Source organism: Callospermophilus lateralis, chromosome X (genome assembly GCF_048772815.1).
Source record: "Callospermophilus lateralis isolate mCalLat2 chromosome X, mCalLat2.hap1, whole genome shotgun sequence".
In the NCBI taxonomy this organism is placed as follows: domain Eukaryota; kingdom Metazoa; phylum Chordata; class Mammalia; order Rodentia; family Sciuridae; genus Callospermophilus; species Callospermophilus lateralis.
The window spans coordinates 85,575,417-85,599,774 of NC_135325.1; the positions used below are offsets into that span (position 1 = coordinate 85,575,417).

Below are 24,358 nucleotides of genomic sequence, written 5' to 3' on the forward strand. Positions count from 1 at the left end.
TTAATGACCAAGACAAGAACTTCTTTTTTTAAAAAAAAAAAAATTGTGGTTGTAGATGGACAGAATGTCTTTATTTTATTTATTTTTATGTGGTACTAAGAATCTAACCCAGTGCCTCACGCATGCTAGGCAAGCGCTCTGCCACTGAGCTACAGCCACAACCCCAAGAACTTCTTCATTTGGTAGAATAGTCAGGCTGAAATTTCCCTCTATCCTAGACCCTAACTCCTTCTTCCAGAGTCCTTTCATCTCTACTCTTTTTTCCCTTCGAATTGCTCTTGTTTCTCCATCTAGACTTTTTTCATAGCACCAACTTATCTCTATCCTTCAAAACTTTACTTCATACAGACCCCTTAGATTTTCTTCCTTAAAGAACCCTCTTCCCATCTCTTCTGCTCTATTCCTTAAACTGTTACTTCCCAGACCCTTATCCCCCTTTTCACTCCCACTATTCACTTCTCTTTTTAACCAGATACTGCTTTTCTGAGACTACTATCCTTTCCCCTCTTCTTCCAGATCCCTCCCCATCCTGCACCTTTCTAGGCTTCCTCCATCTCAGCAGGGGGTCTTAGTAGAATGATTACCCAGGCTCCACACTAAGGACTCATATACTTTGGCATGATTCCACAAGGATCTGACAGTGCCGACCTGTATAAAACAGTGTTAGAACCTAGTCCTTGAGTGCTTGCCAATATGATAACCACATCCTGCCAGCACTGTGCCCTCATCCGCCCTGGCACCTGACCCTGAGATTCTGCATTTTCCTATCCTCAATTACATAGAATCACCGCAGACCGGTAAAGAGCCCCTCAACTACAAATTCTAATATTTTGCATTTAACCATCAATTTCTACTGTCAAAATACTTTCAGACTCATTATTCCAAACCTCGGGAAGTCTCCTGGGCAAAAACTGGATAAAGAAGATGGAAAGACTTGCCTAAGGTCACAAAGCTGGTTACAGGATTAGCCTGGTATTCCTCTAGCCCCTTCAGCCTAGCTTGTTTTCATGCCCAGACACTCCCTGTGCCTAAATTCAGTCCTGGCTGTCCTTTAGGCTGTTCCAGACTGCCAAGGGGGAACATGCCAGAGAGACCCCTGTTCTGGAGCACTGCCAAGGGATCAGTGCCCTATTCATACCTGCAAGACAGGGATGGGCCACCTTAGGAAGGAGAATGATTTCTGATTTGCTTCACTGAATTCACCCTAGGCAACAAATCTGTTTGTTTTAATATTGCTTGAGGAAGGGAAATCCAGCATAATGATTCAAACTCCAGAGTTGGCCAGGTTTAGTGCTCATGTCTGCCTCTGCTCTGCACTAGCTCAGTGAGACAATGTATGTGAAACTCTCTACACAGTGCTTGGCACCGCAAAGTGTTCAATGATTAGCGTCCACTAGCCTTATGATTTTTACATGAGATCCTGTGAAAAGAGTCATTGTGGTTCACTGGAAAGTTTACTGACCTAGACATCTGGATTCCAGGTCTAAATTTTTTTGGGGGGATACCGGGGATTGAACTCAGGAGCACTCATCCATTCAGCCACATCCCCAGCCCTGTTTTGTATTTTATTTAGAGACAGGGTCTCACTGAGTTGCTTAGGGCCTCACTTTTGCTGAGGTTGGATTTGAACTTGCTATCTTCCTGCCTCAGCCTCCCAAGCTGCTGGGATTACAGGCATGTGCCACCTCTCCTGGCCAGATCTAAATATTAATGCTCAACTTGAGATGTTTGGTAAAATATTCTTTCATCTAATTGGGATTTAGATTTCTCACCTGGGAATACTAAAAACTGCCTAATTTTTATAATATATTGTATTAACCTTTAAAGAATGCATACTTTCAGACCTAGCAATTGTATGCCTAGGAATTTGGCAGTATTATGTGTAAAGATGTGAGGTTTTAATGGTAAAAAATGGAAATAACAAAAATGTCTGTTGATGGTTAAAGAAATCATGTTTTTATATAGAATGCAATGAAGCCATAAAAGAATGATGTAGCTCTATTCTTTATTGGCATGGGAACAGGTCCATGATACAAGTTCTAGAAACTATAGAAAGTTACAGAATTGTAGTTACAGCATGACAAAATTTTGTAAAAAGTAATTCTATTAATATTTTGTATAGTACATCAAAATGTTAGCAATGATGATCTCTGGCTCATGGCATTATGAGGACCTCTATTTCTTCTTTCTCTTCTGAATTCTTTTCAATACCATCTAGTAATTTCCTATTCAGAAAAAAAAAAGGAAAACATTTTTTCCACTTGGAAAAGAAACCCAATGTGCACTACGCAGAACTTTTTGAGTAGCTTAAATGGCATAGTGTATGATATTGGTGTGTGTGGTGAAAAATGGTAAGCCTGCCATTATGATAGCCACCTCAGTCCTCACTTGGTAGGTCCTGCTCTTTGAACTTGCAGAAACCGAATCTACAGCACATGTTTGACCTTGAGCCTTGAGGTCAACCTTAGGGGTAGAGTAGAGTTGGGAGCTTGCTGAAGAACCAAAATGGGTAGAAGAATCCGTGGAGCTATAGGCAGCACAGGGCCACAGTGCAGGGCTGCTTGGGCACTAGCTCTCCAGGGCTGTGTTTATGAGGCTTACTTCCTGCTGGGCCTCAGGGCTGCTAGCCAGGGACACCTAATGGGCAACAGAGCCCCCTTTTCTCCCCCCAAAGCTGGAATGTTCTAAATTCTTCCTTGGGCCAAACCCCCCTCCCACAAGGTTTCTTCTGGGCTCACAGAGGTCACCACACAAAGGCCCAGCTGGAGTTTTTGACAGGAAAAACACAAAACCCACCAAACCTTTTTTTTTCTTTTTTAAGTACCTCAATCCTTCCCAGTCTCCAGGGGTTTAATTCTCATCTGTAATAAGGCTCAGATTTGCAGATGGATTTTGCAAAGCTGTGGTTAACAATTAGAAATCCTTTATCACCTCAGCCTGTGGCCCCTTGGACCTTGTTCCCCTTTCTCAGGACCCCTTCCTTCCTCTCCTGGGGTATCTCCTCCTCTGTGGCTCTACAAAAGAATTGTTCTGTAAGTATCTCAATCCTGATTTAGTCACTGCCTTTGCTAATCACCTAAGTGCGTGTTTTTCCTTCCTGGTTGTTGTTAGTTTAACTCCTGGTAGAGTCAGGCTGGGCTACCTTGACTTTCTGAATGAAGGATATGGGAGGAAAAATTCCTCTGGCACTTGGGTTGGTGGTATTTTTTTCTTCAAAGATGTCACAAAGGTTCCAGTCTTTGACGGTACAGAACCAGAAGAAGCACTCTTCAAATCAAATAATTTCTAACTGGAGCTTTGAGGATAAAAGGAGCATGGTAAATACAAGAGGAGAGGAGCTGCGTTTAACCTCTCTGCCTATTTGTGGGGGTGCTGAGGAGGGCTGGAATCTCGGGAGTCCTCCTTAGCATAAAGGCTCAGGGAGGCAGCAGAAGGTAGATTCCTGAGAGAAGTCATAAAGCCTTCCCCTTAAGACCTTAAATAACTCTCCTAGTGGTCTGCATGTCTACCATTAGAAATTCCTTATTTGGAATGAAGCATTATTCTTATCAAGTATCTTCCATGAAAATGAAGTTGTAGCCAAAACATTCACAGCACTTCTAGTTAGGGGATTTTAGGTAGTTTTTGTTTTCTAAATTCTGTCTTTCTGTGTTTTCCAGCACGTTTTGCTTCAATAATAAGGACAAAACTGAACTTATTTTTAAAGCAATTAGAAAGTTTCTCAATCTGTTTGCAGTTCCTTCCTGAACTGTCATCAATCAACTGATGCAGAAGGAAAGATTAACTGATCCAAGGACAAACTTTCCAAAAATATGGCCTTAAGGAATGGCTTTAACACCTACTAGAGCCATTGGAAGCTAGAAGTGAGGTGCAGAGGAGGGAGCAAGTGTCTGCAATTCCTCTGAGGGGCTGTGTGATTAATGGATAGAAAAGTGAGGCTGATTTACAGATGAAGGCAGTGGTGGCTTCTATCAGATGTCAAAGGCTGCTTCAGATCATTTCTTAAGCCCAAGGACACCATGTCACACTCAGTCTTTTGAAAGCACCTTAAAAAGAGGAGTACTGTGCACTAGATCCTTGGAGCAAAAGGTGGGAAAAATATCAGGGCAAGTACCCAGGTGAGAAAGGGTTAAGTCAGGAGCTGCTGTCAGTCTTGACCCTCCTAATCCTCTCCTGCAGTTCCAATCCCTCCCCTAAGGAAGATTAGGTAAGGATCCTAAGTGAAACTTTCTTACACAGCCCTTGGGCCATGGAGTATGTTGGCCTCCTGCCCAGAAGACAAATTCTGCTGGCAGGGCCTAGATTTCTCTGTACCTCCAGAGTAGATGGTGGTTGGCCTCTAGGAGGATCGCTCAAAGGGAGGTATCTTTTAAAGGTACTTGCTTCTAATAGCAGCTCTTCAGTCTTTTGTATTTGTTAAAATGGACTTCCTGTCCCCATTACCTTATTTGAGATGCAAAACCTTAGAGATGAGCAAATAGGGCCTAGAGAAGATAGGGAACTTCCTGGACAGGTTTCAGGCAGAACTGAGACAAAAAAAAAAAAAAAAAACAAAAAAAAAAACAACTAGATCTTTTGACACTCAGGTCAAGACCCTTTATCTAAATCCTATCTGCCCTCACTTCCTACTGCTCATCAAACAAATAAAAGCAGACTGTAGCCTGGATCACCGCCCAACCATTTGTAATTTTTCTACCTTGTCTTCCTGACCCTGACCGAAAAGTGAATCCCCATGGGGCCATTGTGGAATAAGCTCTAATGACTTGTTCTTCCTCTTGCCCAGCTATGCCAAATGGACTCTGGAGATTCTAAACCTCAGTGATGACATTTTCTTTACTTTCCCCCCCAAATACTTTCTTACTTTAACTGAGTCAGGACTGGCTCTGATGAAAAGCACTCCTCATGGGAAATGCTGTTGATTCTCATGGGAAACCCAAGCATGGCTGCTCTTCTGGTGCCATCTCAGGAAGGTTGAGGTGAAAACTACTTCTCTGGGAGGTAGAAGGTCTTCTCCAGCAAAGCATCAAGTTTTTTCACTAACTTTGACTGAAAGCACAGATGTAGATAGAAGGAAGGAGGGAAAAGGATTTAACTCATCCTGGGTGGGAAAGGGAAGAGGACCAGGGACAGTTTCAAGGAGAGGATGAGTCCTGGAGGTTGACTAGCAACTAGCCATACAAGTAGTAGAAGGTAGAACAGCAGGCTTAAGGGTTTGGAGACAAAATAAACGTAAATTCTGAGAAATATAAGTGTTCAAGCATGATTGGGTCATGTGTGTGTGCGCGCATGTGCATGCATGGGAGCATAATCCATGGTATTGGAGGTTAATGGTGAGATATGAGGTTGGGAAGAAAAGCAGGGGCCAGACAATGAAGGGGTTTTCTGATTTCCTGCAATAAGGAGACTGAACTTCATCCTGAATGGAATTAAAGACTTCTGGGTGAGGTGACAGTCCTTATTTCATTTCATTTCCACTTCAGAAAGGTCTTTGACTACTGGATAGATAATTGATTGCAGGGGCAGTTGAGAAGTGGAATTAGACCAATTTGAGGTACCTGTGTGATTTCCAAATGAATAAAAGATGATGGTTGCAAGGCCTAAACTAAGGTATCAGTAGTAGAGATGGAGAGAAGTGAATGGATTCATGATTTATTTGGAAGTAGATCTGATAGGACTTCATAATGATTATATATCAAGGAAAGGTGAGGAAACAAGGGTGACTGGCTTGGATTATTTGATGGCTGATGACTCCATTGAAATAGGAACTGAGATAGGAAATACTCTATGAGGAATAGTTTGAGGGTATGGAGAGAAAAGGGAAAATGATTTCAGGTTTGCAGAAGTTGAATCTGAGGTACTGTTAACACATTCAGGTGGGGCCATTCCAAATGTAGTTGACAACACAAAGAACTCAAGAGAGAGATCTAGGGCTGGGGTTGTATCTCAGTGGGTAGAATGCTTGGCTAGCACATGTGAGGCACTGGGTTTGATCCTCAGAATCACATAAAAATAAATAAAATAAAGGTATTGTGTCCATCAACAACTGATACAAAAAGAAATAGTGTAACTACAGAAACTACAACCTAAAGAGAGAGAGAGAGAGAGATGGTAGTTAGTCATTGGCACAGAGAGAGAGAGAGTAAATGAGATCACCCATGGAGAATGTGAAGAATAAACAGACCATAGGAAATCTAGGGGAATAGTTAGATTTAAATAGTGGGCAACGGAAGAGGAATTTTTTGTTGTACTTGGGATTGAACCCAGGCCCTCATGCATGACAGTCAAGTGTTCTATCACTGAGTACATCCCCAGCCACAAAGAAGAACTTATGAAGAAAACATAGGAGAATCTTTCTTCCTCTTCTCCATACTAGAGATCAAACCTAGGAGTGATTTACCACAGAGCTGTATCCTCAGCCTTTTTATTTTTATTTTTTGTTTGTTTGTTTGTTTTGAGACAGAGTCTCACTAAATTGCCCAGGTTGGCCTCAAACTTGGAAGACTCCCACTTTGGCCTCTTCAGTAGCCAGGATATAGGTATTTACTACCATGCATAGAAGAATCATTTTGAGGGGTGGGGAGATCTGGGAATGGTGCTATAGATGACAAGGGAGAAGGCATTTTATGAAGGAGAGGGAGAAGGAAAGATGATAGAACCATTGGATGTTGGAACAAGGAAGTAATTGATAACCTTGGTGAGAACATAGTCAGTGGATGACTAATGGCAAAAAATCAGACTGCAGAGAACTGAGAAGTGATTGGGAGGGTGAAGAAGTAGGGACATCAGTATTAAATGGCTTGTTCAGGGATCTGGACTGCAAAGAGATTGATCAAGAAAGAAGGTAATAGCTTCATGGGGAGAAGGCAGAGTAGGGAGCCTTAAAAAGAGTGGTAAATATTTGAAGTAGAATGCATACCAGGGAAAATTAGGATCACCAAGCACCACTGAAAGCCTCACTGTTATGCTCATCATGATTGGGATAAATGCAACTCAATGCAAGTTAACAATAACCATGCCAGAGCGCTGGGGATATAGTTCAGTGGTAGAGTACTTGTCCAGCAAGTACAAGGTCCTGGGTTCAATCCCCAGTACAAAAAAACAAAACAAAACAAAAACCACTAATGTCTTCAAGAAAATAAGTGCCAGGAAAGAAATTGCTCAGTGTCACAACCGAAAGTGACAAAGTTCATCAAATTATTGGTTCCTGTTCTGCACTGCTTTGTATCAACACTGGCAACATAATATCGGACACTGATGAATTGTATTGACTATCAACTATGTGGCCAATGCTGCAGAGGCACAAGAGAAGTTTTTTTTTCACCCTCAAATTGTTTATAATTTAATTGAAATAAGATATTCAACAAACGAGTTTGCACATTCATGCATATGTATATAGGTGTGTGTGCATGTGTATATGAAACTGATTTTGCCCCTGTTTCCCCATCTCCCCCTATTGTATTTACTCCTTTCTTCCTTTGATATCCTTAATCTCAATCTTTTTTCCCAACATTGGGGAGCACTTTGTAACCATTATAGTTCAATGTCATTGACTCATTTTGAAAATCTGTCTTTTATAGTCATATGGACCTTCCCAAACCTCTTTACCACTCTTATTCTTTCATTAAGAAGATATTTTTTGGGCCTGGGATTGTAGTTTAATGGTAGAGCACTTGCCTAGCATGCATGAGGTGGTGGATTTGATTCTCAGCACCACATGTAACTAAATAAATAAAATAAAGGTCTAGCAACAACTAAAACAAATTAAAAAAGAAGATATTTTTGAACATCTGCATTAAGTACTGTGTAAGATATATGAGATAGAGATACGTCAAATGTAGTCTCTGCTGTCAAGTTGCTTGCAGACTAGCAAAGAGAATAAGAGTTTAAATACGAAATTACAATATAGTGTGCAAAGTACTATCCTTATTTTGGTTTCCTCAGTAGGTATTATTGGTACCTATCACAAAAAGATTGTGATGATTAAATGAGCTAACACATGTAAAATGTTTATTAATCATTACATGAGAAACACTAAAGTATTATTATTATTGCTATGAGGATGGTGATAATTGAAGTAAAGAAATACAGGATAATATAAGAATATAGAGAAGGAGTACTTGACCAAGCGTAGAATAAGAGACATCTGAGCTAATTCCTAAAGGATGAGAAAGAACTAAACAGAGAAGGAAAATGCATGACATTCTACATACAACAGCCTGTACTAAAACTTTTAAGCTAAAGATCATTTGACATGATTGAGGAGCTGAGAAAAATTTAGTCTAACAAGGTAATAGCAAGAGGTGAAGTTTGGGAGGTCATGGAGTACAAATGACTTTGGACTTCATCTTTTAACCAGTAGGGAGCCATTGGAATGTCTTATGTGGAGTAGTGACTTGATCATATTAATGTGTTGAAAGATCACCTTGGCAACAATGTGGGGAATGAATTGGAAGAGGCAAGATTGTAAGTAAGACCAGTTAGGGAGCTGTTGCTTCCAGGTGAGATAGAATTATGAAACCCTATACTAGGAAGTAGCAGTGAAAATGAAAATAAAGGTGGTGGGGGGAGTCATGGATTCAAGAGATATTCAAGAGAGAGAATTGGTGGACATAGTAACTATTAGATGCAGAGGATAAGAATAAGAAAGTTATCAAGGATCACTTCTAGGATTTTGTTCTGGTATAAGGAGATGGACAGAGGTATTATTCAATGACCACAGGAGATCCAGAGAACTATTTGAAGAAACATGCAACAGGGGAGGTAATGCGTTTTCTTTTGGACATGCCAGATTTGAGGTGCCTATGAAATTCTCCTGTGGAAATTTTGAATAGAGGATTCCTCTGCCAGTTTTGCAGGTCAAGAGTGTCTGTATTAGAAAATCAGATTTGGGAGTCCCAATGGATAGGTAATAGATTGTCATAGGGGTAGATGTGTTTGCTCAGTGGTAGAATGTTGACTGAGAAAAGAATGAACTTCGCAGAAATACACTTAAGAAATGAGTAGGGAAGGAGAAAATTTGAAGAAGGCTAAAATGGAACAGCCATATTGTAGTGAGTTGAAGAATTAGTGCACTGAAGGGTCTTGTAGAGGATGGAAAAGGATGTTCCCTTCATCCTTAGTGTCCTGAACCTTGGAAAGAGTGGGGACTCCCTGAACACTGCAAAATCCTGTGAAGCTCTGAGGGTCCAAAGGATTGGTTCAGATGCCTGCCTCTTAAAAAGCCCTCTATTTTAAAGCAGCTTCCCTTTCCTCTATCCTATAGCCCCTAACAGATAGTTCAGGGAACTTTAGGGATCCACCTAGGATCTGGAACAATCTTTCTCTAGAGTCCTCCCACATCATCTGAGAGACTGATGATGGGGGCGTCTAATAGGAGAACAGACAGGATATATCTGGTGTGTTATACTTGCAGGGGCTTAAGGCCAGCCTCACAGAGAGGACTTTGGGAAAAGCTGGGAAGACCTGAACTCTCAGAGTATAGGCGAAAGCTCTGTTTCCTGTCCCAATCTGCCCTGGAGTAGATTTTTGCTGTGGGCAGGATGATTCAGGCCACTACTCTCTAAATCTTTAGAGATTCAAGCAACCTCTGACAAGCTGGAGTCCAAGGCTACATTTCTAGGACCTCTTCGTCCTGATCCAGTCCCCTGGAATTTGGCCTCAGTCTGTAATTGTGGGGCCGTTTGGCACTGTTGCTTGGCAATGCATTAAACAGCAGTCCTTGGAGACTAGCAGTGGAGTTAATGCAACCACCATAACCGCCACTGCCATCACTACCTTCTCGGAAATAGCCACCTGTCTGGCCCCTGCCTTTGTCCAACTGCCAACCTAAGGCATGTGCCTACGCAGGAGGTGATGACATTTTGGCTCCAGTTTCAAAGTTTTTTTTTTTCCTTTCTCATGTGTTATTTCTAAAGATAACAAAGGTCAAAAGGCATTCAGCATTTTCTGGTTTCTCATAAGCTTCTGGTCAATATTTAATCTGGTTTATGGATTTTTTTTAGGTTTTCTAGATGCCTTCTTGAGCCTGCTTGTGGCCGCCCACAGACACTTGTAAGGAGGAGAGAAGTCAGCCTGAGAGAGACACCTTGAAATGAAGGATTAGAGGCCAGGATTCAAGGATCGAGTTCTGCAGCCAGAAGACGAAGGAATAGGCCCTGAAGACATTTCTGCTGAGAGGTCTGCCATGGCCTCTCTTAGCGTCCAACTTGTGGGCTACGTCCTAGGCCTTCTGGGGCTGCTGGGCACATTAATTGCCATGCTGCTTCCTAGCTGGCGTACAAGTTCTTATGTTGGTGCCAGCATTGTGACAGCAGTCGGCTTCTCCAAGGGTCTCTGGATGGAGTGTGCCACACACAGCACAGGCATTACCCAGTGTGACATCTACAGCACTCTTCTAGGCCTGCCTGCTGACATCCAGGCTGCCCAGGCCATGATGGTGACATCTAGTGCAATCTCTTCATTGGCCTGCATTATCTCTGTGGTGGGCATGAGATGCACAGTCTTCTGCCAGGAATCCCGAGCTAAAGACAGAGTGGCAGTAGTGGGTGGAGTCTTCTTCATTCTTGGAGGCCTCCTGGGTTTCATCCCTGTTGCCTGGAATCTTCATGGGATCCTGCGGGACTTCTACTCACCACTGGTGCCTGACAGCATGAAATTTGAGATTGGAGAGGCCCTTTACTTGGGCATTATTTCCTCCCTGTTCTCCCTGATAGCTGGAATCATCCTCTGCTTTTCCTGCTCATCCCAGGAAAATCATGCCAACTATTATGATGGCTACCAGGCCCAGCCTCTTGCCACAAGGAGCTCCCCAAGGCCTAATCAACCGCCCAAAGCCAAGAGTGAGTTCAACTCCTACAGCCTGACAGGGTATGTCTGAAGAACCTGGGGCCAGGGGGTGGCTGGGTCTGTGAAACCAGGGGACAGTGCCCCTAGGGGCACAGGAGAGGGACATTGCCACTGGATCATGTCAGAAGGTGCTGCTGAGGATAGACTGACTTTGGCTATTGGATGGAGCAAAAGGCAGACATGGGAGCTGGTATGGCAGCATGCAGGTTGAATTGCCAAGTATACTCGCCAAGCCAGCCTATATCCTTCTCCCCCCACCCCAAGTCCTCAACCTCAAACTCCAAATCCCACTCCCTACCTTTGACCAGGCCCCAGAGGCTCCTTCCTACATTTTGGTTTACGTGGAAATCCATCCCCAAACCTACTAATCACATCCCACTGACTGACCCTCTCTGTGATCAAAGATGTCTCTCTGGCTGGCTTTTAGCTCATTGCTGGGGGATAGAGGGAAGAAGGAATGGTGGCTTATATGGGCATCGCTCTAACCTCCTTCTCAAACCTCCTTCCAAAGAAACTGATTGGTCAGCAATGAGCCCTGGAGCCTCCAACCCACTCTTGTTATGACTCCAGAGTATCCAGGCTGGTTTGTGCATGAACTGAAAGAAGGCCATCCTATGGTGTCCAGGGAATGGAAAGCAATTGGGTGCAGGATGGGAGGAAAGGAAAGCAGCCTGGAACCAAAAGCCAGAACCATTTTCCCAGGGTACTTCCCAGAATTCCTTCACATATGTGTGTTAAGGATCAAGCCCATAGCTAGAGGGAAGGACAAGGAAAAAAGATATGGTAGAAAGTTCAAAGCAGCTGCTAACTCTGACTCCACTGAGGAACTGCTTCAGAAACTGCAGTTTCAACTTTCACCAAAGACTCTGCCTCCCTCTGGGGCACCTGACCTGGCTTCCTGTCTAAACCACAAGGCTAAGGGCCATAGACAATGGTTTCCTGAGGAACAATAAACCAGTTTTTCAAGAACTGGTCCTTGGCTGGGAGATGACAACAGGAAAGCTGTGGGAGACTGAGCAAGATACTACTTCTTGACCCTGGCCAAAAAAGAATAAGAATTTTGGTATCTAAGAAATTGGTTTGACATGTGTGGTAACTCCACTGGGTATTTCTACTGTGCCAAAAAGAGGCAGCCTCCCAGAAAGTCTTCAGACCTAACGGAAAATCAGCCCAAAGGGCTGAGACCAGCGCCCTGCATGGGGTCTGCTCACAGAGCACTATAGAGCCTCTGAAAGAACCCAACACTAGGTGGGTCCTTTGTCACCCTTCCTATCCTCCTCACCATCCATCAGAAGATAATCCCAAAAGGAACTCAAACGCTGCAGTGTGGAACATACATGTCCAAGGTGTTGTGACCATGATCTGAATGAGAAATGAGCTGTTGCCTGGGATTGCAGTTGAGTCACAAGTGTAGAAAATGGTTCCCAGGCAGACAATTCCACATCCAAGGTCTGAGAATGCTCCAATTCTCCTGGAGTTGGAGTTGGCGGGGGGTCATAAACTGGAGACATTTTTCCTCACCACTTTGCTATGACCACCTTTGGAAGAAATCCAGTACAACTCCCCAAATCTCAGTGCCAGCAAAAGGAGCCCATTAATGGTCTGTAAAATGCTTTCATGTTTCCACCTTCTTACTATGTTCAAGTTGTTCACTGACCTGGAAGCCCTCTTCTGATAGCCAAGTCCTCCCCATACTTGGAGAACTTGCTCAGCACCACCTCTTTCATTGAGCCTTCTCTGACCACTCCATCCCTCTCTTTCCCCTCCTTCCTTCAACCCCCAATGTACAAATTGCTTTTTGATGCTCATCATTCACAATTTCTGGTTGTTAGTTTCGTGTGTGTGTGTGTGTGTGTGTGTGTGTGTGTGTGTGTGTATCTGATCTCAAAAGCACATTGTAAACACTTGGGGCTATATCTTAGACTTCTTTGTACACCCCAGACTATATGTAACAGTGCTGGGCACACAATAGGTGATCAATAAACACTTTTTGATTGAGTAACTGTTTTATTGATTAAAAGGGATCCAAACTGGGTACATGTGACTAGAAGAAATTGGGGCAAGGGGTGGGGAGGGTGGAAGCTGGACTTTGTCCCTGAGGTTAGATAGAAAATTCCATATTTTTACTGGAAATAATTAGAAAACATGACAATGCCCCTCACCAAGGAAACTAACCATCTTGGCCAGAGCTGCTGCCTTTTTGGAACAGTTATTTCATTTAAATTATCTACTAAATGGCTATGTGCTTATTCCTTTCATTCTTTTTAAAAGTATTATTTAGTTTTTGATGGACTTTTATCTTATTCATTTATTTATATGCAGTGCTGAGAATTGAACCCAGTGTGTCACACATGTGAGGCACGCACTCTACCATTGAGCCATAATCCCAGCCCCTTCCTTTCATTCTTTTAACCACCATTATGAAGAGGATGAAATAGATCTCACAATCTCCATCTGGCAGAGGGGAAAAATAAGGCTGATACAGGTATAAAAATTTTCCCAGGTCCACACAGCTGGTGTTAGTGCCCCAGTCTCCTAATTCCCAAAATAAGACCCTGATGATCCAACAGTATTCAGAGCCAATAGAAAGAGCCTAACAACTGTCTCCAAGGAGCCTGAAGAAAATAACTTAAAGCTAGCAAGGTAACAATGGGGGTATGAATGCTCTCTTAGTCTCCCATGAGGGTGATCTTGAAAAGCAGAACTTCATCAGGTATGGAAATTCCCCTCCTGCCATGCTGGCCAACTGGCCAAGCTGAGCTCAACTAATTGTCCCACCAAGGAAATGCCAGGTTTATGTTTCAATAAGACACAGCATCTCAGTTCCAATTACCCTAAATATGGGAAGTATGGGAATCTAGGAGGCCATTCAGCCTCTTTGGGAATTAACCAAGCCTAATTCATAAGGGTGTTGTTAACTAGGACAACACTGATAATAATGGGGCCCTTGAGATTTAAGCTTAACTAGACCCTGAACCTAGGGGTCCTCAGCTCATAGGAGCCTATTATGGCACTACCCTTGCACTTCTTAAGTGGGCCTTTTTGTTGAAAAGGCTAGAACCACAACATTCAAGCCTATTTAGAGGGAATGGCAGCAAGTGGGAATACGGGAGAGGGAGAGATCTTTGGAGAAAAGCTTAAGAAGTCATGCTTTTGGTCTGGCACCAGGAATCCCAAAGTACATGATTAGGGTTCATAAGAGGTTGAAAGAAGGGGTTGCCTTATTGACTCTGCTGAGCTGTGTGGGCAGCAGTCTGGTAAGGGGCTCTAATGACCCTTCACTGGCAACCAAAGCACCTTCAGAGCTACCAACTTCACTGCATCCTTCAAATACCTCAGCAAAGTAGATCTCTCACAGGAGACAAAATGGAGGTCTAGAGAGTGAATAAAATCCCTCAAGCTACAGAATGGTGTTAGTGCCCCATCTGTATATAAGCTTGGAAACTCCTTCCATGGCATTAGGATCTGAGATTCCAGTCTCAGAAGGTGTTTGAGGGCCTTTTGCTCTTCAAATTCTTGCAGATTTCCAGTACCTGTCCACTTCTGGAATAGAAGGGTTTGTGAGGGAAAAAGGACATAGAGCTTCCCTTTGTCTTAGTGTGGGGTTGGATTGGGGGTTCCTATGACCTTTCTTAATCTGGGAAATTTCAATAGAAGAAAATAGAATTTCATCATCAACTAGAAAAACCAGGGCAGACCTGACAGAGCCACTGATCCCCTTGGCTGGTTGAATAAGAAAAGCCTTGCTCTAAATAGTTTCCTAGAAATCTTCCCAAGTCTGGGCCCAAGTTGACCATCTATCAGCTAACACCATTACCTTTCATCATAAAGTAATTTAGATAAACCATAGACCTAGGGGCATAGTGAAGGTCATTGTGTTTATTCCCCTACCTCATGGCTCAACCCTTGCACAAGGACAGATGTTTCTGCCTTCCATTCCTCTGATAATAGTGTGACTCATTTTTTCTCTCCCTTGGGGCCCTAGTGACCCACAGCTACGTGATCATTAATGGAGCTGGGGAGACTGAAACTGGATTCCTAGTGGAAAGGCAAGCTCCAACTTTTTGAGAGACCTTCGGCCAGCCAAATAGCCACTCAGTCAGCCCTTTAGCCAGACAGTCAGCCAGCCCACACAAACTGAACTCTTCCTTTGTGTTAGGCAATGTGCTAAGAGCTGTGAGGGTAATAAACGATGCAAATTCTGCCTTGTGTACATGTACAAACATATAACAAAAATCTCACCATTATATATAATTATAGTGCACCAATACATAATATGGTAAAAAAAAAAAGTCTGCCTTAGAGGATTTGACAGCTAATCTAGGGGAGAAAAGTCATGCACATCTGACTACTAAAGGCAGAATTAACATACCAATCTGATTTTTGTTGGTGTGTGTGTGTGTGTGTGTGTGTGTGTGTGTGTGTGTGTGTTTTGTGGTGTTGGAGATTGAACCCAGGGCCTCAAGCATGCTAGGCAAGTGTTGTACCACTGAGTTACATCCCCAGTCCTACAAGGCTGGATATAGATGCTCTTAGGAGAGATAGGAACAAAGTGATTCAAAATAGAGGTGTCAGGGGCTAAGAAAAATATTTACGTATGTTTCCTTAAATTCCAATCCATATGAAATGAGTGCCTGGCATTAATTGAGCTTTGGGGGGAAGGCTGATTAGAAGAAACTGCTTCCTGCAGCTGAAGAACTATGGGAAATTGACAAATAGGGTGAATAGGAGTGCTAAGGAGCTAACAGGGATATATCACACAAATAAGCTGTTAATTGCCCTTTTGGAGTTATAAGACCCCTAAAGGACTTTAAGAAAGGGAGTGATTCTGAGGCTCAGCTTCACCTTCCTCATATCCTTTCCATGGGAAGTTCTGTGAAAACTGGTGGGGCAGCAGAAGCAGTGCCCAACCAAGTAGCTTGGGGCCTTTTGGCTCTGAACCAGAGGAGAAACATGGGTATAGGAGAAGGAGGAGAGGAGAGAGTAGGGGCCCAGTGCTAAAGGCAGGCTAACGAGGTCTAACAGGGTCAAATGTTCCTTCCCACTCAGCCCTGGGCCTATGCACAGGGGAGTCTTTCATGCCTGTAGCTGCCCACTCCAGGACACAGAGGCCCCAGGCTGGGAAGTGCATGTGCTCCTCCTCAGGTGGCTGAAGCCTGGCCTTGGCCCAGCCTGATCTCCCTGCCTAAGCGGCTACTGGCTTTGATGAGACATTCTGTTATCTCAACAGCAGAAAGGAACCACAAACAGGAAGTCCAGCAGTTATCACTCTCTTCTTCCCTATGTAGAGGCTCACTGTATGTGATATGATCAGTGATACAAGATTAACAAGCTGTTATCAGGTACAGTGATATAGAGACTGTAATCTGACCACCCACCTCCTACCCACAACCCACCACTTTCCTGGGAATTGTACTTAGGAATTCCTAGCTAACTCTCACCTATAATTCTATTCTATAGACTTCATTGCTCCAGAAGACAAGCAACAGTGTCTTAGGGCTTGACAAAACTGGAGGCCAACATGTAAGGGCACATCATCAGGTCCCTTTTAGGAGAAAGCTACTGATTTCCTGTCATTCCTTAAGTCTTATTCCTCCAAAAAGACACCCATTTCACAAGTCATGTCCTAGGAGGGCTTTGAAAACTTTCAGTTTGCAAACACTCATATGGACTGTGTGGAGATAACACTGAGAATACTCACATGCTTTAAAAAAGATAATAAGGAGTATGATGTGATGTGAAATTAGATGTCAGATGAGTACTGATATTATGGTAGGCAATCCCGCATTTCAGTGGTAGCTCCTGTTGTCCAATAGCACTTTCAGACTTTTTCCAGACTTTGTGGTGGTTGTTTGGGAGAAAGGCTAGTCACACAAAAAGAACAAAGAGAAGATGCTCATTGCAGCTTCCTCTAAGCCTGTTTATTCTGGAATTACCCAGTGGGATGCAAGAGAATTGATCTACATCCCCACATGGGATGATACTGTGAAGACTTCCTTGGTTTAAAAGCACTAAAGGACTCAGTTTAAACTCAAGTGTATTTACTGGGAAAAGAAAAACAATCAGCCACATACCTGAATTTGTATTAGTTTATCATTTTAGCCTTAAAAGGAATCAGAAAAGATGAGTCTAGTGAGTTTAAAAACTAGAACAGCAATTCAGCTACAACACACACTGGAATTTGGAGAAGGAGGGAATTTTTCTAAGTTACATATGCATCCTTCAACTAAATAATTCAACAGTTTCAAAGATGGGGGAAGTAAAAATCAAGAAAAAGGCAGACAGGATGAGAAGATGGTGACATCCTCCTGTTTGCAATTCCAGAGGCATCTCATGGTTAATTTTACTCCTCTGTGTGTAATAATAAACCAATATGTTCTCAAGTGTCACTTTCTCACTCCCCAAGAGACTTACCCAACTCAGCACTGTCTGGGGAGGGGGGTTCAAAGGAGCCAGTGAGAACACCCACAGGCAGAGGCCAACAAGTCCAAGACCTCCTGGAGTGTAAGAATAGGATCTTGATGACTGTTTTGATATCAGGAAAGCTGCCAAGCAACGGCCCAGAGTGAAAAACCCAGTCAAGAGGAAATGAATTTCCACGTTGTTTGGAGGAATATTCGTTACATAAGTGAACAATTTCCTGATCATGAGGGCAGTTAAACATTGTGTGGGATTATGGAATGCTCTTCCTTGGAAATTCCTATCAGTGTGGGCTGGCTTTAGCATTTTCCTATCAAAAAGAATAGGAGACTCATTGTATGGTGTAATTGGCAAAGAGCTTGGACTCTGGAATCAGACAAACCTGGATTTTACCTTAACACTATGGGAAAGCTACTTCAATTCTCTACACTTCAGTTTCCTCATCTGTAAAATGGGAATAATACCTGCCTCTTGATATGGTAATGGGAAATGGTTAACTGTTATTATCTAAGCATACTGGGAACCTAAAGGGGATAGTGCCAATCATATCAAATTGCGTTTATCTTGGATGTGGGGGCAGATGGTAAAGTGTATTTTTTACCATGGTTCTGAATCTACATTTAGTATGGAAAGTCTTTCCCAGGCCAAAATGTCTCAAGATTCTTCTCTGAAGTCTGAATACCCTAAAGACCTTGGATAGGTTTCTACTGTTAAGATTCTATTAACAGAAGCCAGGGGGAAAAGCAGACTTGAGAAGTTGGAGGGAAAACAGCCTGTGATGGCTCTTTTACCCTCATCAAAATCTATTAAGAATCTGGGGTGGAACAGAATCATGATTCACCATACCTTAGAGCTAGAGAAAACTTCAGTTCAAAGGAACTGCAGAGTGGGGTTAATTTTCTAAACTTAAGGACAACTGGAGAGATTCCAACAGTCACTTTCTTAATTTTTAGCCTCCAAAACATCCATTATTAGGCAGATTCAGCATACCCTACCTCTTGCCAGCATTGCCAAGTCCTTGGTTCATTCCGTTACTTATCCTCTAAATTGGATAATTCACTCTTTCTCAACTACTTATGAGGGCTCCCTGTGTTTACCTGTCATCTCGTGACTTTGTTTATACTTTTCTTATCCCTTATGGGGATAACTGGGAAACCCTCACCCAATGCCACTACCTTCCCAATTCTTCTGGATTTTCTGGGCCCATCTTGAAGACCAAACCTTTAGAGAACACTTTCCTCAGCTCCTGCCTAAAGTTATCTTGTCTGCCCCTAAGAACACAGTGGGCAGATGTATGGAAGGCATTTGGCATGTAGAAAGCATCCAAAATATTTGTCCTATTTTATCTGAAAGTAGTTTGGGAATTTCTGGTGATTCACATAAAAACTTTGGGTTTATGGATGGAGGCAAGGAACAAAACGAATTTCATCTGCAGATGTTATTTTCCATTAGAAAATGGGGTTGGGGTCAGGCACGGTGGTGCATGCCTGTAATCCCAGTGACTCAGGAGGCTAATACAGGAGGATTGCAAATTCAAGGCCACTCTCAGCAACTTAGTGAGGCCCTGAGCAACTTAGTGAGACCCTTTCTCAAAATAAAAAATAAAAGGTGCTAGGGATGTAGCTTGGTGGCAATGCACCCTTGGGTTCAATCACCAGTGCCAAAAAAATAAAAATAAAATAAAATAAAATAAAAAAATGGGGCTGGAGGCATAGCTCAGTGATACCACATGTATTTAGCATTTACAAGGCCTGTTCAATCTCTGGCACTGAAAAAGAAAATGAATAATATTTATGTCTTACTTAATGACTGAAGTTTTCCTATGCCTAAGACTATCTCAGTTCTTCTTTCAATTACCTTGTTTATTATCCAAGCATGTGCTCTCACTTTTGATTCAGAATGTATGGTTCTCAAATATCCTGTCAGCCTAATATAAATCATGATTTAGGGATGTCCTTGTCATGAAACATAAGTCGTTTTTTGAGGCAATCACTTTTGGCTTAGCCTGAGCTCATATCCAGCATTCCTGAGCAGACCTCCATGCTTCACTCCTAATATAGTATTACAGAAAGGGGTTTTAATTCATAGTATGGAATCCTGAAAGACATTTTGTCTTGATATTGCCCTTGGGACTAAGAACCTGACAATTATGCCTCAGCCTCTAAATTGTTAGCCCAGATAATTTACAATTACTGACCATGGGCAGCAAATCTTGCTGCCTCCTTGTGCCACAAAGTCTCTGGTCTAGGTCCCTTTCATCCAAAAAATATATACTGACCTCTTAACATGTCCCTGGAACTTGTTTCCTTGAGACCTCTTCTGTCTGTTCTTTGCTTTTGTATAGCTCTTCTTTCTTCACTTGAAATAAACTAAGACAACTCTTGAAAATACTGAAGCCTCAGATTTTTTTTTTTTTTTTTCTCTTTTCGGTTCTTAGTCTCAAGATCTGGTCTCTATAGCCTTCTCCAGGGTTTATTCTATAATCCTTAGCATTAAAAAATTGCCCAACAGAGAACATCTTTTAGATAATATTCAGAATGTTTGTAGTAAAGAACACCCATATTCCTTTCCTCCTTTGGCAGCCTTTCTAATTATTCACGTCATAGATTAGCTAAAGAGAAACACTAGGCCACTCTGATCACTGCCCGCCCCAATAACCTGAGCAATGCATTGTCTCAGTCTTTCAGAGTTTATTGCCCAGGATTGTTATCTACCTCACTCATGCTGTATTTATCCAACCCTGTCTATGAATGGGACACTGTTTTACATCCTTGGGGGACAGGGAGATATGAACAAAACACAGTTCCAATCAAAAACTCATTTGTTAGCAATCATTTATTGATTACTATATCCCAGGTACTAAGATAAGAAGTAGAATACAGTGGTTGACAAAAACAGGCATAGCCCTGCCCATCATGCAACTTATCATTGAGGGAGTCATATAGGGATCATGTGTGTTGTGTTCACCACTGCATATCTTGCAGCACACAGTGGGTACTCAATAAATATTTGTTGAATCAAGGTATGTGACCAGATATATAATTATAAATTGTGAGCAATGATATGAGTTGGGGGAAAAAAACAGGAAAAAAATGAGAGAATAATAGAGAAAAAGGAAGGCCTGTCTGAGGAAGTGACATATCAAGACCTGAAGGATAAGGAATAGATAGCCTTGCCATGAATGGAGATACAAGTATTCTAGAAGGAACAGTAGGGGTAAAACATGTCTCAGGAGATGGAACAGTAAGGGTACAAGCTCTAAGGTATGAAAGAGCTTGACATGCTTCAGTGGAAAGACCACAGTGAGCCAGGGTAAAAGTGGTGTAGGATAAAAGGATTCATGAAACAAAGTAAAAGAAGCAGACAATGGTCTTAAAGGATGTTGTAAGGGGTTTGGATTTTATTCTAAGTGCAATGAGAAGTTGTTTAATGGTTTTAAACATGGAAGTCATAAGATTTAATTTGCATTTTTTTAAAATCACATCTCTAGTGAAAATACAATTGTGGGAATAAGAGTGGACATAAGAACTCCTGTTATGAGCTGTTATAATCCATTGGAGATGGACTAAGTTAGCTATGGTAAAATGAATAGTCAATATATACTTTGGAATAGAACTGACAGACTTGACAGACTGGATGTAGAGGATGAGAGAAGAAAACTAAGGATGACTTCCAGTTTTCCAGTTTAAGCAACTGGGTGGGAGGAGGTGCCATTTTCTAAGACAAAAACTGTGGAGGAAAGAACAGTCCTGGGGTATATCACTGTTCATTTTTAACATGTTTTATTTGAAGTGTCTATGAGATATGTAAGTATAAATGTCAAATAGGCAGTTTAATATTTGAATCTGGAGCTATCTAATATGAAGACTAGACAAGGAAATTTGTGGTAAGAGCCTAATAAGTGACATAAAACTTAAATATTCAAAGAGAAATGTCATGTCTAACTTGGTTAATCAAAGCAATTTGTAGAAAAATATGGCATTTGAGCCAAAATAAAGATGATGAGGAAGAACACTCTAGGTAAAAGGGAATGGAATAGCAAAGGTAGAAAAGGAGAGAATCTTAAGGCATGTTTAGAAACTGAAAGAGTTCAGTTTGGATGGAATATAGTGTGTGTTCGGAATGTTGGAAAATAAGTCTAGAGAGAGTGGTTGAAGCCAGGTCACAAATGGTTTTGAGCACCATGCTAAGGAATTGGTATTGCATTCAGTGGGCAACTGTCAGCACTAGCAAATCTTTGAACAGAGGCATGACATGATAAAATTGTTAAAAGCCATTTAGTAATATTGAATAGGATGGACTAAGTGAGAACAGGAAGCAAGGTAGGCCAGTTAAGAATCTATTTAAATTATCAAGGCATGAGATAATAAAGGCCTAAATGTTAACATGGAAATGGAAAGTTCAAAGGCAAATGTGAGAGATATTTGAAAGAAAGATTATGATCATGTTAACCTAACCTTTTCAATGTCTTTGCTTCCACACTAGATAATGGACTCTAGAGTAAGTTTGTAAAACAAGTTTCAATTTCTCCACAGTGGTATTTAGAACTCATACTGGTATGGTTTCATAGTAAACAGGAAACACTTCATATTGTTGAAGTGAATGGACTCACACAGATAACTGTTGCCAGGAAAAAAAAAAACAATGTTGTGGGGTCAAGACCATGGGCTTTCAGGGAATGGGCCAGGGAGTAAACTGAAAGCAAGTACTAGTAAAGATGAGTTAAATTTTCCATCATTTTCCTTTTAAAGCTCAATTGCCGGTCCTCCTTCCTACTCTGCCCCTCACTTGTCCAATGAACACAAAGTCTGAACCTTCAACAATCTGAACTTCTCCTTCTACCAGATTCCCATTCATATTATTCATATCTGTACAAAGTCTTATGCCCTCTCAGCCCCCAAATGACAAGCAAATATCACTGAAAAAATGGCTTAATATGCTCCCTATCCCCTCAGTAATATTTACACTTAGATAAAATGAGACCTTGACTATCATGATCCAAATATCCAACATGAAAACTAATCATGTGGCAAGCTAAGGTGAGGTGAGGTGATGTGGCAGTGGCCAGGGATATCTTTAAGTACTTGTTCTAATGGTGAAGCCTGGTTCTGGCCTCCTCCTTTCCCCTGCAATCTCACAGGACTATCTATGATGGGCTTCCTTTCAAATGAGGTAAAATATGTTTGTAAAAGTCTTCTGAAGTAACTCTGCAGAAGAGAAACAGAATGAGTATCCAAAGCATTTTGTCTAGCTAATCCTTTTTGCCACTGCTTGAGCCTACCTTGCTTTTATATTTCTATACTTCCTATTTTTCACTGTTGATATATATTTTTGATGCTGGGGATCAAACCCAGGGCCTCAAGCATGCTAGGCAAGCACTCTACCACTGAGCCACAACCCTACTCCTTGATGTTTTTATATGTTCTTTGTTCAATGTCTTTTGATGAGCACCTGGAACTCTTTGGAGAGTATGCACTATATAAATATAATAAAGCAATGAATGAATAAAACATTTCAATTTACATGAGTATAAGCTTTACTATTTCTGATACTATGAGGTCTATCCCTCACTCAGGATACCCTGAAGGATATATAGGTATATTCTGAGAGACATCAGATAGATCTCCCTACTGTAAAATACTTCTCCCTATAACTGAAAATCTTCAAGTTGGTGATATATATTTAAAATTGATGAATGTTGAAGATTTGTTTTTTAATATTCCTAATTAAAAAGCAAATACCATAGTGGATGGGAAAATAGGTAGGTAGATAGGTCATGATTTAATCTCAGTTCCCTTTACATTAACCTACCACTCCTACCTAAAACACTTTTCCCATTCTGAATTTTCTGTGTCTTTGTTCATGCATGCTGTTCTTCCAAAGGTAATGCTAAATTTAACCTAAGTAATAAATGGAATATTACATATAGTTTCACAGTCTCTCATTTGATACCCAAATCCAAGTCTAATTATTCTTTAAAAAATAATTCATTTTTTCAAATGTAAGAATATCAAGTTTATTATAGAAAATTTGAAAAAGGAAGATAGGAAGAAGAAAAAATTATCAACCATAATCCTACCACCTAAAGAACAACACATGTTAACAGTATGGCCATGCTCATTCTTTAAACCTTAGTTTAGGTCCCATTTCTGGTGTGATGCTTTTCTTGAGCTCCCTTCCTCTATTTCTATGTTATTTTTTTACCACTAACTTATATAAACCATATAATTCTGTGGATAATTAGGTAACTTGGTATCTTGTATTTTCAACTAGATTGTTAGAACCTTAGTAGGCTGAAACCATGAGTACTTCATAATTCATCAAGAAACACCAGGTATGTTGGACCTAGTATTTACTGACTGACCAAAACAAGTATGAACCATTTCAGAAAGGGTATAAAATAGGCCAAGTAAAAAAGCTTTTTGATCACCTAACTTGGTGACTCTTGCTTTTCTGTTCCTGGAATCTTGAAAGTCTATTTAATTGGTTTCTCTGTCTACACCATAACTGAGTAAGCAGCAGACTGATTAAGATCCAGGATTTACTCAAAGATTCTCTGCATATGGCATAAAAGAGACAGAGAGAGAGAGAGAGAGAAGTTTTCTGTGTGTGTGTTTGGGAGGAAGGGAAAAAGAGAAGAGAGGAAAGGCAAGAGAAGAATAGAGAAGTATAGAAAAGAGTATATATAGTACACAGGCTGAAAAGAAAAGAATATATATAGTCTGGTGCTCAATCCAGTATGTGATTTGCCTCCAGCACTGTGTACAGGATCCCATCCACTTGTTCTGAGTCATACCCGATCTCACGAAGCTCCAAGTGAGGGAGGACAGAAGTAAGAAGATAGCTGACGTGGATACGCAGTCGCGTAAGCTTTGCCAAAGCCCTGTATGATAGAGTGAGGGGGCAGGAGAAGAGATGACATGAAGTCATTAGCCAACATAATAAAATGAAGTCCCTTCAAAATGGGCCTACATTCTCAACAATTTATGTTTCCACTAGCTAAAAAGAAAGAAGAAAGCACAATGCCACCAAACACATGGAAATTGGGGCTGAGGCTTTCTAAGAAGTAATTATCCAATCCTTGGTGGCCTAT

At 41.5% G+C, this 24,358-nt stretch overlaps 2 protein-coding genes across 5 annotated transcripts in view; one reads left to right on the forward strand and one right to left on the reverse strand.

The window, feature by feature from the left end:
- Nucleotides 1-2,103: 2,103 nt before the first annotated feature.
- Morc4 (MORC family CW-type zinc finger 4) overlaps nucleotides 2,104-24,358 on the reverse strand; it is a 73,488-nt gene continuing 51,233 nt past the window's right edge. For 3 of the 4 annotated variants that reach the window (XM_077107758.1, XM_077107756.1, XM_077107759.1), the window contains one exon: nucleotides 20,083-24,148. In XM_077107758.1, coding sequence (XP_076963873.1) covers nucleotides 24,068-24,148 — 81 coding nt within the window. In that variant the 3' untranslated portion in view covers nucleotides 20,083-24,067. Of the gene's footprint in view, nucleotides 2,226-20,082; nucleotides 24,149-24,358 lie in introns of those variants that run through there. The other variant, XM_077107757.1, reaches the window with a different exon arrangement.
- Nucleotides 10,184-10,876, forward strand: Cldn2 (claudin 2). The gene has a single exon (XM_077107469.1). It carries the CDS (start codon nucleotides 10,184-10,186, stop codon nucleotides 10,874-10,876), a length of 693 nt encoding a protein of 230 aa, XP_076963584.1.

Coding starts and splice junctions, on each gene's coding strand:
- Cldn2 (XM_077107469.1), top strand. CDS start 10,184: ATGGCCTCTCTTAGCGTCCAACTTGTGGGCTACGTCCTAGGCCTTCTG.